Source organism: Microplitis demolitor, chromosome 4, assembly GCF_026212275.2.
Source record: "Microplitis demolitor isolate Queensland-Clemson2020A chromosome 4, iyMicDemo2.1a, whole genome shotgun sequence".
Classification (NCBI taxonomy): Eukaryota; Metazoa; Arthropoda; class Insecta; order Hymenoptera; family Braconidae; genus Microplitis; species Microplitis demolitor.
In genome coordinates, this window is record NC_068548.1 from 14,469,711 (window position 1) to 14,483,546 (window position 13,836).

Below are 13,836 nucleotides of genomic sequence, written 5' to 3' on the forward strand. Positions count from 1 at the left end.
ATTTTTAACATACTTGAGTGTAACTTTTTATACACAACGACGTATGGTTAAATAAATAAGTGTAAACCGTTCGTTTCACATACAATTAGTAAAAATTCTGACGGACCCTTGTTTACTGTGTGAATTAAGTATATGCAGATGTAAAAATTGTAAAATGCAAAGCGTATAATAAATAAATAATTAATAATAATAAAATAGTAAATAGTATACATTTTTACAATTATGAAATTACATACAATATAAGGACATCACTATATCCTTAAAATAAATATTTGTTTCAACCATATTCTGATGTAATAGTAAGACTTAGAGTATTATTTTCAACATGAGTCCCATGATACCAGATTCTTGTGTCAAGTAATAGAATATCTCCAGTATCTACAGAAAAATTGAAAGGTTTGCAGACACTGTCACATTCAGGAGTCGGTGCAACCGACCACATTTTTTTCCCAACGATCTGTCCTTGCCACATAAGACGTGGAATGTAATCCAACTGTAAAAAAAGGGATGTCAATGAAAAACAAGTAATGGAAATTTTCTCTAAATTACACTGCGAGAAAAAATATATATTATCAAAAAACAATACATGGTTTAAGTATTTTAGTTATTTAAATAGTGTCAAGCATTTAATTTCTTCAATCAAGTGAAATAATTACTTTATTCAAGTATTTTATTTATTTGCTCAATACTATGAAAAAAATAATAATAAATTAGAGAAGGTATCAAATAAATTGTCAAAATATTTGCTTGCCTAGTAACTGATGCTTCTATAAACTCATTACTAAAGTATGCAATATTTTTTTTAAAATAAAAACTATCAATTTAATTTCAGTAAAAAATTATTTATTTTAAGTATTTATGGAAATAATAAATTACTTGGATTTAATTCTTTTTCTCTCAGCTCGAAGAAAAAAGATTTCATATAACTGTATACAGTTATATATGAATTATATAAAATTGAATAGAGGTGATGCATAAAAAATAATAAAATTATATACAAATATGTATATTTGCATTCAATTATATAGAATTGTATATAATTATGTATAATCTATACGAGGACAATATGTAATTATATACCAATGTAGATATTTGTATGTAATTATAGAGAATTTTATATAATTATATATAATCTATACGAGTACAGTATGTAATTATATACAAATGTATATATTTGTATACAATTATGTAGAATTGTATATAATTATACATAATCTATAAATACAGTATATAATTATATATAATCTATATGAAAACAATGTGATTATATACAAATGGATCGGGCCATTTTTTCTGTCCAATTTATATATAATTTTATACAATTTTATAAAATCTTTATTCATTTGGAGTGTATGGTAACATAAATGATGGATTAAAAACACTTACGTGCATAATTGCTCCCTGATCATATCCTATAAAAATATAATTTATTTGTGGAACTTCCGCATCAGCCGGTAGAAAATGTGGTATGTCATAATATTTCTTCATGACTTCTAATACCTGCGGATGGCAATTTTTCCATCCAACATACCACGGATTTTCATTTAAATAATTCGATGCGCGTTGCTTATTCATTGTCAAAACTTGTTTCAATACTGAAAAATTACTTTTAAAATGCAGAAACTGACATTCATCTTCAATTGATTCGTAAGAGCCGTCTATACTTTCATACAAATTTTTAAAAAACTCTAGATTAAAGATTTTCGACGCTTTCCATGTTTCGGCGGCATTTTTTACAATAATCGGTCTCGACGAATAAGCGTATGGCGTAAAGTCTTCTCTTGTAAGATTCGTTAAAACTAAAGCCGTATTTATTCCACGGCAAAAATCACAATTCGATATCGGTCTTGTAAATTCCCACACTAAATAGTTGTTTGGAATGAAGCAACGTTTCTCGTAAATAGAATTAATTAACAAATATATATTTGGATTGTATAAAATAACAGAAATAATAAACGATGCAAAGACAGTCAGAATAAATTTTCTGGATACAAAGAAATAAAAATATGAAAATTTCTTATCTCTATCATCTTTTAATTTAGCTATTTTTTTCAGACTTTTAAATTTCGCGCCTTGACATAAAAATTCTTTATTTACAGCAGTCAATATTTCTTTTATAAATATTATCTGTTCTTGTTTAGTTTTTTTATCATTCATTTTTGAAAATTAAATAATTGTCATCTTTGTATAAAAAATTTATATTTTTTTTTGCAGACCATGAATAATGTCTCAGTCATCTCTCAATTTATCGCAACGTGTAATCTTATCTTAACTTTTTTTTTTTTTGTGACGCAGAATATTTCATTAGCTTATATCACAACATATTTTTTAAATGCACACACCCATATTTAATTTCAAATTAATTACCGTTCAAATGATAATACTGTGTTTTAAAGTTCGGAACAAATAGATGGAATACTGCAGAGTGGGATTTATTTATGACGATAAATTGCGCGTATAAAAAAATAGCAAACACTAAAATTTGAATATGAATGGTATTACTGTCAGATGGTTGTTTTTAACTAACTTACGTTATACGTCAACTTACATTTAACTGAGAAAGACTAAGTAGGGGAATATTGATCACACGTGGTCAAAATTTCTCCTTGCCATTGGTGGAATGTTATTTGATTCTCTTTAACACTATGGACCTGTGAATGCGCTCGCATCTGCTATTTAGAAAAGAGAGATGAATTGATGAAAAAAAACGAGTAAGAATAAGAGAGTAAAAAAGGAAATTTGTCTATGGTTAGTAATGCAAGCTGCTAGTTCCTCTCTTACTTGCTCTTGTATTGCTACAGTATCCAACCTACGAACTGGCGACGACTATTTTTGTGATGAGGCATTTCCTGCATCAACAGATGTAGACATTATTTTTCCTTCTTACTTTCTCTTTCTATTTCTCTAGCTATGCAATGCAGTGCTAGATTCTCGGTTTCTTTAAAAAAGATACAGAATAGATTCTTGTATTTTTTTTTTTTTGATTTAGTAATATTAGGAAATTATAATAAATGACTAATTTCAATAAGATCTTATGGTTTTATCTGTTCAGATACTTAAATAACTATGGAATGTTTTTTTTTGGTGTAAAATGAGTGCATTTTTATAGGGGAGGGGATTACTCTTAAAACTTTTCGAATTCCCGTTAAGAAAATTGAAAATTTTCAAAAAAAAAGGATAAAACGTTTCATAAATGTCTTCATGTCTTAAAATTTACTTCAATTCAATATATTGGTTACACTGTTTAGACTGTTTTCGTTACGAGCCATAATAAAAGTAAATAGATATTTTTCACTGCACGGAGAAATTTTTAATGTTTGAAATGCTATGGTACCATAGTAGTGCTGGACCATAGTAGCCGCCTATCGAAAATTGAAATAATCACAAGTAGAAATTACTATGACCAGAGTAAAATTTACAATGGTTACAGTAATTTGTAATTTAATCTTTGTTGATTTTACTATGACCATCAGGGTGGCCCAAAAAAACCGACTATTTTTTTTTTTCGAGTTTCTTATAAAAATTCGTTGGTTTACGATGTTTTAAGAAGCCTCTCCAAAAATCAGCTCGATGAAAAATTTTCAAGACGTCGCTCACGAATTTTAAAAATATCAAAAATGATCGAAATTTGAATTTTTATTTCAAATTTTTTCCTTTCTCGTAGCAGCAATAGTTTATATTTATAAAATCATGACTACGCTGAAAATTTAAGCCCAAAATTTAAATATTTAAATATTAAACCTCGCTCAAGAATTTTGAATGTTTCCGAGTGCTGTCTTTTGAACGTTTTCGAGCGACCCTTGAATATTGATAATAAAGCTTCTCGATTTTTTCACCATTAATTTGCATCACGATGAATGGAAATATAACAGAGAAATAGAAGTAATAAGTTATCTACATACTTTTTTATTTTTTAATTCAATTTTTAGGTTTTTTTTGCTTACTCAAAACTTAGCAAATTTTATTGTTTAAGACTGTCCTGTATATTTTTGGTTATGCAAAAGTTATATTTTACTAAAATGACAATAATTGAGTTATAAAAAAATACAAAAACTAATTCAAAATATTAGTCACACATTATCAGTTAATATTCAAAGTTCTTGAGCGTCGTTTAAATATTTAAATTTTAGGCTGAAATTTTCGACATAGACATAGTTTTACAAACATAAACTATTGCTGCCACGAGAAAGAAGAAATTTAGAAGTAAAAAATCCGAATTTCAATCATTTTTGATATTTTCAAAATTCGTGAGCGACCTCTTAAAAGTTTTTTATCGTCGATTTTTGGAGAGGCTTCTTAAAACATCGTAAACCAATAAATTTTCATAAGAAACTCGAAAAAAAAAATAGTCGGTTTTTTGGACCACCCTAATGACCATAGTAATTTTTATAGATGTTCATATCCATTTCCGACAGGTAGCCAGCAATACTATGACACTATAGCATTTTAAACAAGGATAATTTCTTCATGTTCTTAATTCAAATAACTTGAGTGATATTCGTTGTTATATTAATGAACATGTCTTAATGCAACTCAGCAATTAATAAAACTCAAAAGAGTGGTAAAGTTAGGAAGCTGTTTGGACTCAGTAACTGCCAACTGAGGGGAAGAAGCTCATTATGGGCAGACTTATAGTGGGTAGTCGACTGCATCTTATTAATCATAATATTCATAAATGAAATTAACAAAACTTCTATAAAGCGAATCTTATTAAAAAATAAAAATAATTCATGCATTGAATTTAAATATTACTGATGAAAATGTACTGGTTATTAAAACTATGTAGTTTTTACAATTTCTTTAATTATATATTTACAAAAATGTATAGTATAGTTTACTTTTTATTATAAATGTCAGTAATAATAAATTAATCTCATATATAACGTAGATATATCATTAATTAATCATTTTTAATAACATTTATTTGATTTTCCGTTTTTATATATTTCGAAATATGATATTCAGTAAAACTGAAACGAGTATTAATCATTCATTTGTCTATGAATAACCGACTTTTTCACTTAAGATCTTTTATGCCTTTATAAAATCTATTAAAATCGTTGTTTTTTAGAAAGTTTCCATGATTAATCCTGTTAGATTGTAGATTTCGAAAAAATGAAATATTTACGGTCACGTCATCAATTTTTCAAAAAAGTGCTCACAAGATTTATAAGAATCTCATTGTTTAAATAATTAGAATATTAGTTACTATATTTTAGTAGTACATTGTGTGACAAGGGATGAAACCAAACGATTACAAACCAGAGTGGAGTTGGCCGATATAACCCCCAATCTAAAATTGTGTTTCACACGATATTTTTCATGATTACCTGGTACTTAAGGTTTCAGTGAGCAGCCAGTCGAAAGCAATTTAATTAAGTACAATAATGTCATCAATTATTAGAGTAAGCGTAAATTGTGATTTGCAATTTATAATTAAGCAGAAACTATAAATACTATTTATTATTTATTCATTTTTATAAAACTATCACAAAGTCAAAACTGTAATTTATGCAAATGAAAATGATGATCTGAAGTTACTATTAAGCAAATGATAAGTATTATAACGTAAACTTTTTTTATTTTCACGACGGAGACGCGAAACAAAGCCCGGAGTCGTGGTCACCCACGTGTAATAAAAATTATAAATAATAATAATAAAATAACTCAAAATAATAAATAACTATAAACAACTCTACTCAGATCGGGTTAGTGTACGAGGGCGCCAGCCCCTTAGAATTAAAATTGCGAGCTTTTAGTCAGCGGGCAGAAACATTATTTGTTTCTTCCCAAGAAACAAAACCCAGACGTTTCTGCCAGCTTGAAAGCGTTCGCAATTAACGCGTTTGCAATATTTGGGCAAGCAAGGGTCCAACTTTGGTTCGTCTCATATAATCAGAATTTAAACTCGTAGAGTAGAAGATCCTTAAGGACTGAATAAGTGGATGATAGCTTTTTTGCAGCTTGAATGATTACAAATAAAGAGGACCCTTTTAAGGGTAATCAGGCGAGGCTGTGTTTTACCATTTTGCCTCGAAGCAACTTGTTGACCAATACAAAAAATTGGTGCGAAGGGCCTTTCCAAGCCCACTTCAAGACTCTCTTCATTTCCTGAGATGGAAGGAGTATTAGGCCTATAAAGGTTTGGATTCATGATGGTTATGGTTAGACACCATGGGTCAATTGGGGTTCTTCGAACTCTTCTCGGTTAACATCTACCTTTGGTTACTTGATTATATTTTTCGATTAAGGATGTCATTTGGACAGGAAGTAGGGGCTTCGCGTGTATATTTATCAGGGAAAGGAAACGGCCTCCTATGAAAAGGGGGTAGGCTTCGGCTTAGTTATATAATTTTGAAGCTAATGTTTGTTCGCGGCACTGGACGGAAATTAATTTGTTTCGACTGGCTATAGAGATACTGAAATTCGAAATTTCGATGTTGGTATCATGAAAAATTTTTTACTTCAAAATAATTGCACAATTTAAATAGTACAATTATCACAGAATTCCACGGATTTTTAACAACGTAAAACTTTTTAAATTAAAAATGTAAGTTCAAACATTAGTGACGTTATTATATCAGTTTCGACGCGCCATTGCAGGGAGAAATGAAAAAATATCATTGGTCAGCTCTCAGCTCTAACAAATGTAATGACGTCATTACTGATCATAAAATTATTCATTTTATAAAATTGATTTATAAAAAAATGAAAATGTTGACTTAAAAAAATGATTAAGACATAATCTAAAAAAATTGTTCTTTCATCTATAAATAAATTTGTGATGATAAAAAATTCATACGACTTCTCTATTATCATATAATTTTCAAAGTGATAGAGGATTTCAAAATAATTTTCGAAGCTCTTGTAAAATTTTTGTTCGCATGAATTTTAATTTTTATATTATTTTACAAATACTTTCTCAAACTTAATTAAAAATTTTTTTTTCGTTTTCAAAATATTTGTGGCACTTTATTATTAACGGTAAATAGAAAAAATGGAGATAAAATTTCTCTCAGGATTATTTTAATTTGACGTCTATTTTATTTATAAACAACCGAAAATTATTAAAACAACCCGGAAATTTTGATAAGATCTGATGATATTTTATTTACATTTAAGATTTTAATTATTTATTTTAAAATTACTAAGTCGTTTATTGAAGAATATACGACGAAAGCTCTAGAACCATAATATTAATATTAATAATAATAATAAATTTTAATAAAGTTATTTTTATAATAAAAATGCGTGACTAGTATAGTCGTTTCATGACAATGTTCACTTTTATTAATCGCGTAATTATTTTAATTATTATCGAAAATTGGACATAAATTAAAAATAACACCACTTGCCAAGGACAGCATCTTTGATGGCAGCGATGTACTGTGCAGGAACCCAATATATCCAATATCTCGATGCTTCTGTTGTGCCTAATTGTATTCCCTGAAAACAATGATCAATTTTATTAAAAACAAAGTCATTCGGCATCGAAAGAGATTTCTTATTAAGGCACCGGCGGGTAATAAGGCCTAGTTAAGGAAGATTTAGAATAGAATCGAAAATATTGCATTTAATTATCGAAACGTATCATTAATCTTTATTTCAATACATTAGCCATTAAATGTAATCAAGTAATGGTAATTTTTACCATTAAAAAAAAAAAAAAAAAAAAAAAATTATACTGTTACAAAAACCATACGAATAGGCCTTATTTTACTACCGTAGGGTAATAAGGCCTACGGATTAAACAAACTGGAATAGTTTAACTATACTTAATAAAATTGCTATTAGAGATGAATCATCATTTAAATATAGCAGCAATACTTTTTAAGAATCAGAAGACTAGATTGTTTTTATAATTTCTTCTGCGCTACGACAGCATATGATGGATGATGAAATATAGAAGACAGGGAACGTGGTATCGGGACAATAAATTTGTCGTAACATCTATGTAAGACCCTTCTTCTAGAGTAGCCTTTAGCGGAGGCGGTTGTTTTAAATATCATTTCTGTCACTTAGGCCTTATTAACCGAGAGGCCTTATTATCCGCGGGTACCTTATTTATTAATTTGTTCTCAAGTTTTAAGATACGATTGAACAAGAAATTTTTTTCGACATTTCTATATTTCGAAACGAAATTAACTATTACTTTTTGAATTAAGATGTTAAGGTTTGAAAAGTGTTAAAGGGCAATAAATTTCATGGAATCCCACAAATTTAGGGAAAATTAGGAGAATAAATGCAACAGCTAAATTTTAATAAGTAAGTAGGTAATCTGTTTATGAAAAGGTTCTTATGAAGATCTGGTTTATGTAGATGCATTCACCTGGAATATATTATCTTTTTGAGTTCAGAAGTTATTTGATGATCAATCAACAAGAACCGAACTCGTTACTTAAAAAATAACTAAGGTACCCGTGGGTAATAAGGACTGTCGGGTAATAAGGCCTAAGTGACATAAATGATATTTAAAATAACCGCCTCCGCTAAAGGCTACTCTAGGAGAAGAGTCTTACGTAGAGATGTTACGACAAATTTATAGAGTCCCGATACCACGTTCTCTGTCTTCTATATTTCATCATCCATCATATGCTACCGTAGCGCAGAAGAAATTGTAAAAAACAATCTAGTTTTCTGACTCTTAAAAAGTATTGTTGCTAAATTTAAGTGATGATTCATCTCTAATACCAATTTTATTAAGTATAGTTAAACTATTCCAGTTTGTTTAATCCGTAGGCCTTATTACTCTACTGTAGTAAAATAAGGCCTATTCGTATGGTTTGTGTAAAAGTATAATTTTTTTTTTTTTTTTTATGGTAAAAATTACCATTACTTGATTACATTTAATGGTTAATGTATCGAAATAAAGATCAATGATACATTTCGATAATTAAATGCAATATTTTTGATTCTATTCAAAATCTCCTTTAGCTAGGCCTTATTAACCGCCGGTACCTTATCTAAAGTTTTATCAAGATCTGTATAAAATTGTAATCGCTATCGTGGGAGAACGGCGCATCAACTTTAACCAATAGAATTTTCGAAACCTAGTCGACTAGCCGAGACAGGAAACGGTAAAATTTTTGTAAAGTCGCGCCAAGAAGTCAAATATGATAATTAGGTGTCTATGTAATCTACTGAAAAGTATCTTTTATAAAAAATAAACCGATACTAACCATAATGTGATATTCCGGAAATTCAGGAATCGGTTCACTATGAATATTTTTGATCGAATTCATCGATATTTTGTCAGTTCTCTCCTTAGTGCCGATCCATAATTGATCTTGTTCTAGCTTAAATGTTAATCTAACTTTACCACCTGATTTATTAAGCATTCCTGATAATGGGAATTCCGGAAGAGGATCCTGAAATCAGATACTACATAAGCAAAAAATACTAGGATATGAGCATTAGTGATAAATAATGGTACCAAACCTGAGCATTTATAATTCCAGGCATAGCATCTTCAGGTACTCCCTTATCTAAAATTTTCCTGTGGATTTTTTGTTGTGTCAAGGGTTCCTTACTTGAAGCTGCCGCAGCTTCATCTTGTACTTCTTGTTTATTTGGAACAGAAACTGATAATACATCATCTAATTTTGATCCGACAATCATTACTTTGGCCCCTATAAAATGTTAATTATTTTTTAGTACTGGTAAATAAACTAGTGGCATAGTCTTAAGTTCCTCGACGAATGTCCTTCAGCAAGTTTCTTACGGAAGATTTAAACAAGACTTGAAGATGGATTTCATAAGTATACTTGCTGCGGATTTCATCAAGTCTTGCTTAAGATTCTTCTTATAGACGTACGGAAATCTTTAGAAAGTCTGCAGCAATTATTAACAAATATACGTTCCATAAAACGATGTTAGGGCAGCTGCAGAATTGCTTAAGATATCGGGTTTCTTTTTCTCCAAGTCGCTACAAACTTAAACGCAGTGCCTGTAGCAAACCCAGTGGCCTTCATTTAAATTTGAAGAGCTACAAATTGCTAGTGTTATTTCTCGATAAAATTATATGGGACATTAAGAGAGCGCTACTGAATTTACTATACTAATGCTGAATAGACGGCCTACGAAGTAACAAAGCGAGTAGCCATGTCCAGGTATCTTAAGCAATTCTACACTAAATCTGAGCAAATGCATCTTAAGTATGTCCTTTTAGTAAGTATTACTACAGATTTACTTGACGTATCTTACGGAAGTGTCTTACCTCAGACTTGTCTAAAACTATTAATGCAGACTTGCTGAAGACTCAAGATTACGATGGCCCACAAAAACTGACTATTTTTTTTTTCAAGTCTCTTATGAAAATTTGTTGGTTTACGATGTTTCAAAAAGTCTCTCCAAAAATCAGCTCAATAAAAAACTTTTAAGAGGTCGCTCACGAATTTTGAAAATATCAAAAATGATTGAAATTCGGATTTTTTACTTCTAAATTTCTTCTTTCAGTGACAGCAATAGTTTATATTTGTGAAATCATGACAACGCTGAAAATTTCAGCCTAAAATTTAAATATTTAAACGACGCTCAAGAACTTTGAATATTAACTGATAATATGTGACTAATATTTTGAATTAGTTTTTGTATTTTTTTATAACTCAATTATTGTCATTTTAGTGAAATATAACTTCTGCATAACCAAAAATATACAGGACAGTCTTAAACAATAAAATTTGCTAAGTTTTGAATAAGCAAAAAAACCTAAAAATTGAATTAAAAAATAAAAAAGTATGTAAATAACTTATTATTTCTATTTCTCTGTTATATTTCCATTCATCGTGATGCAAATTGATGGTGAAAAAATCGAGAAGCTTTATTATCAATATTCAAGGGTCGCTCGAAAACGTTCAAAAGACAGCACTCGGAAACATTCAAAATTCTTGAGCAAGGTTTAAATATTTAAATTTTGGGCTTAAATTTTCAGCGTAGTCATGATTTTACAAATATAAACTATTGCTGCTACGAGAAAGGAAAAAATTTCAAATAAAAATTCAAATTTCGATGATTTTTGATATTTTCAAAACTCGTGAGCGACCTTTTGAAAATTTTTTATCGTCGATTTTTGGAGAGGCTTCTCAAAACATCGTAAGCCAATAAATTTTCATAAAAATAGTCGTTTTTTTGGGCCACCCCACTGAAGATACAGATTTACGTAAAACTTCCTTAAGAATGCTACTAGACTATGTTCTTATAAAATAATGTTTTACCATTCGTAACTCCTAGACTGCGAAGAGTATCTTGATCTTTGGCTAAACCTTTGATCATAACTTTTTGCATTTCCTTTGGTACTGATATTATATTTTGTAAGTGATTTTTTAAATCAATTACTAACCCATCCAGTGGGAAGGTGACGTCAATTTTTTTTTTATTATAAATAACTTTAAATTCTATATTTTCAATAACTTCATTGGGTTCTTCGCTGTCTTGGTCATCCTTATTTTTAGGTAAATCTTCATTTGATAATTTTTCATTGTTATCTACGGTGTTTGGTGTCTCGTTTAATTTAACTTCAGAATGCGTTGAGTTGCCACAATGATTTTCATGACAGTCAGCTTTTTTTGTATCTAAAAAAAAATTATATTAAAATTATAATTTGGTTGAAAGAAATTTATCTTCTGAAAAATATGATTATCATCGTTGCTGTAAATAAAAACCCTGACTTGCATTACATTTTAACAAAATAATTTTAATATATGTGATGATTTTTAGCAGCAGTAATTTGTTGCAAATTTTTTGAGTCAGTTTAAAAATTTAAATTTTAAAAAATGATAATTAATCATTGCATTGGGAAAAAATAAACAATAATAAAATATATAAATAATAATATGCTTACGTACCAACGTCCATGATGAATAAAGTTTTGTCAAGTTTGGTTAGAAAGACACCGTTAGAAACTACAAGTTTGCCTGCAGGAAACAAAAGCAACAAAGTTCCTAACAGTACCAACTTTATAAAATAATATCGTATTTTTATCCCCAAAAATTGTGGTACTAAATTTAGTCTCTACGCAGATGACGTCTCGTGCTCTTTCTCTCACAGGCTCCGTTCTGCGCATCTTTTTTGCGCACGCAGTACTTACAAGTATTTCAAATGAACTGTAGGTGCTTTAATGTTTTTTATTGTTAAAAAAATTATTTCGTAATCAAAATTTATAAGTATGACATATATTTTCATTGTAAGTACTTTTAGATACATAAAATATTGAATGAATCGAATAAACATGTCAATAAATAAACGGAAAAAACAGAATATTAAAAATTAATAAATAATAGTAAAAAGTGGAATCTGTCATCAATAATTAGTACTATTATGTGCTTAATGCAAAGTAGTTTACTAATTTTTGTAGATTCCTAAAAATTACTATCAATTATTTCAAAAAGTAACTAAATATTATTACTTTTAGGTATAATACGTAACATATTAGTGAAAGTTAATTAATTTATGGCATAATCTATTAAAAAGTAATGATTGATCAAATTAAGAATTGCTATCTTAGATACTGACTTTTACAGCCGAAAATTCCAAAAGTTACAAACTTTTATTTTATAAATTCGATAACACTGATCAATTATTAGCTTAAAATATCATTTATTCATCATTATAAATTAATTTACAATATACATAAATCGAATAAGTGGTAAATAATGAAATGAAAAATTAGTATACTAGATACTGACTTTTTGCTCATAAAAATGCCGAAAATTTTTAACTTTTATTTTATAAATTCTATCCCATTAACTAATAATTAATATGAAATGCTATTTATTTGTTATTATAAATTTATTTATTATAGACATATATCGAATTAGTGGTAAATAATAAAATGAAACATTCGTATACTAGATCTTTATATATCGATATGTACGTTTGCTAATTTTTCGGTTCCTCATTTTTTAAATTTTTCAAAAAATGTTAGCAAATAGTTATAAAATAAAGTAATAAATGATGACTTTTTGGGTATAAAGTTACCATTTTAATCCTGACAATTTGTTATCCAAATGTTGACTTTTTTTTACGTTATTTAAAAGATAACATTAAGTTATTAATTTTGTTAAACTATTTTAGGTGAACATTTTGTTATATTTTAATGTTAGCTTCATTTTGACAACTGTCAATTGAAAAATGCTGCCATTGTTTGTGTCATTCTTTGTTACCTTTTTGATGACTTTGTCTTGTTTATGCTGACATTTTTTTGTTGTCATTCGCGTGTTCAACATGTCGATCGTTATACAACAAAGTGCGCTCAAGAAAATAATAAATGTCTCAAATTAACTTTTGACTCTATTTAAATTATTTAATAAATCATTAAATATAATTTGAAATATTAAAATTGTATAATGTATATAATTGTATATACCGATAGTGGACAATTAAGAGTTAGTAGATAAATGAAACACGGTGCATTCCATATCTTATTGTAAAATGAGAAATCGTTTTTGCTTGTTTGATTTATAAAATAAATTAAACCAAAGAAGTAATTTTTTAGTTGACAATCAAATATGCTCAGTAGTTTGTTCTTGTTTATTTGCGTACTTTTAATTTCACAACTATTTATCTTATTGACAAGCCTTCAAAAATTCAACAAGCTAGCATTAAGTCAACATAAAAATATTTAATTTGTTAACATATAAGATTCTGAATCTGATAGATCGACCTTCAAAAGTGGTCAATTTGTTATCTTTTTGGTATCAAAAAACTAATTGCTATCTGTCAACAAAGCGTTACAAAGTGTTATCAAAAAGTTATCCAAATGTCAAAAAGTTGACAATTGTTACTATAAAGTTATCTTTTCGAAACATAAAGAAATTAACTTTTGGCTGGACATTAGTG

General features: G+C 28.4%; 2 protein-coding genes across 3 annotated transcripts; both read right to left on the reverse strand.

The window, feature by feature from the left end:
• Positions 1 to 204: 204 nt before the first annotated feature.
• LOC103576562 (uncharacterized) lies at positions 205 to 2,872 on the reverse strand. 2 transcript variants are annotated; one of them, XM_053738894.1, is made up of 3 exons: positions 2,782 to 2,799; positions 1,387 to 2,672; positions 205 to 493 (listed from the first exon to the last, which is right to left on the reverse strand). In XM_053738894.1, the coding sequence occupies exons 2-3, from the start codon at positions 2,155 to 2,157 to the stop codon at positions 278 to 280; spliced, it is 987 nt and encodes a 328-aa protein (XP_053594869.1). In that variant the 5' UTR covers positions 2,158 to 2,672; positions 2,782 to 2,799; the 3' UTR covers positions 205 to 277. The 2 variants fall into 2 exon arrangements, with proteins under 2 accessions (XP_053594869.1, XP_008555063.2); XM_008556841.3 differs by having other exon boundaries at positions 1,387 to 2,872.
• A 4,391-nt stretch (positions 2,873 to 7,263) lies between these two features.
• LOC103576459 (ubiquitin domain-containing protein UBFD1) lies at positions 7,264 to 11,922 on the reverse strand. Its single transcript, XM_008556682.2, has 5 exons — positions 11,844 to 11,922; positions 11,214 to 11,570; positions 9,439 to 9,629; positions 9,180 to 9,368; positions 7,264 to 7,446 (listed from the first exon to the last, which is right to left on the reverse strand). Exons 1-5 carry the CDS (start codon positions 11,851 to 11,853, stop codon positions 7,336 to 7,338), a joined length of 858 nt encoding a protein of 285 aa, XP_008554904.1. The 5' UTR covers positions 11,854 to 11,922; the 3' UTR covers positions 7,264 to 7,335.
• Between the last annotated feature and the right edge of the window lie 1,914 nt (positions 11,923 to 13,836).

Coding starts and splice junctions, on each gene's coding strand:
- LOC103576562 (XM_008556841.3), bottom strand. CDS start 2,157: ATGAATGATAAAAAAACTAAACAAGAACAGATAATATTTATAAAAGAA. Junction 494..1,386: donor ATCAGGGAGCAATTATGCAC/GTAAGTGTTTTT, acceptor CTTTTTTTACAG/TTGGATTACATTCCACGTCT.
- LOC103576459 (XM_008556682.2), bottom strand. Junction 9,369..9,438: donor CTGGAATTATAAATGCTCAG/GTTTGGTACCAT, acceptor ATCTGATTTCAG/GATCCTCTTCCGGAATTCCC. Junction 7,447..9,179: donor TTCCGGAATATCACATTATG/GTTAGTATCGGT, acceptor CATTGTTTTCAG/GGAATACAATTAGGCACAAC.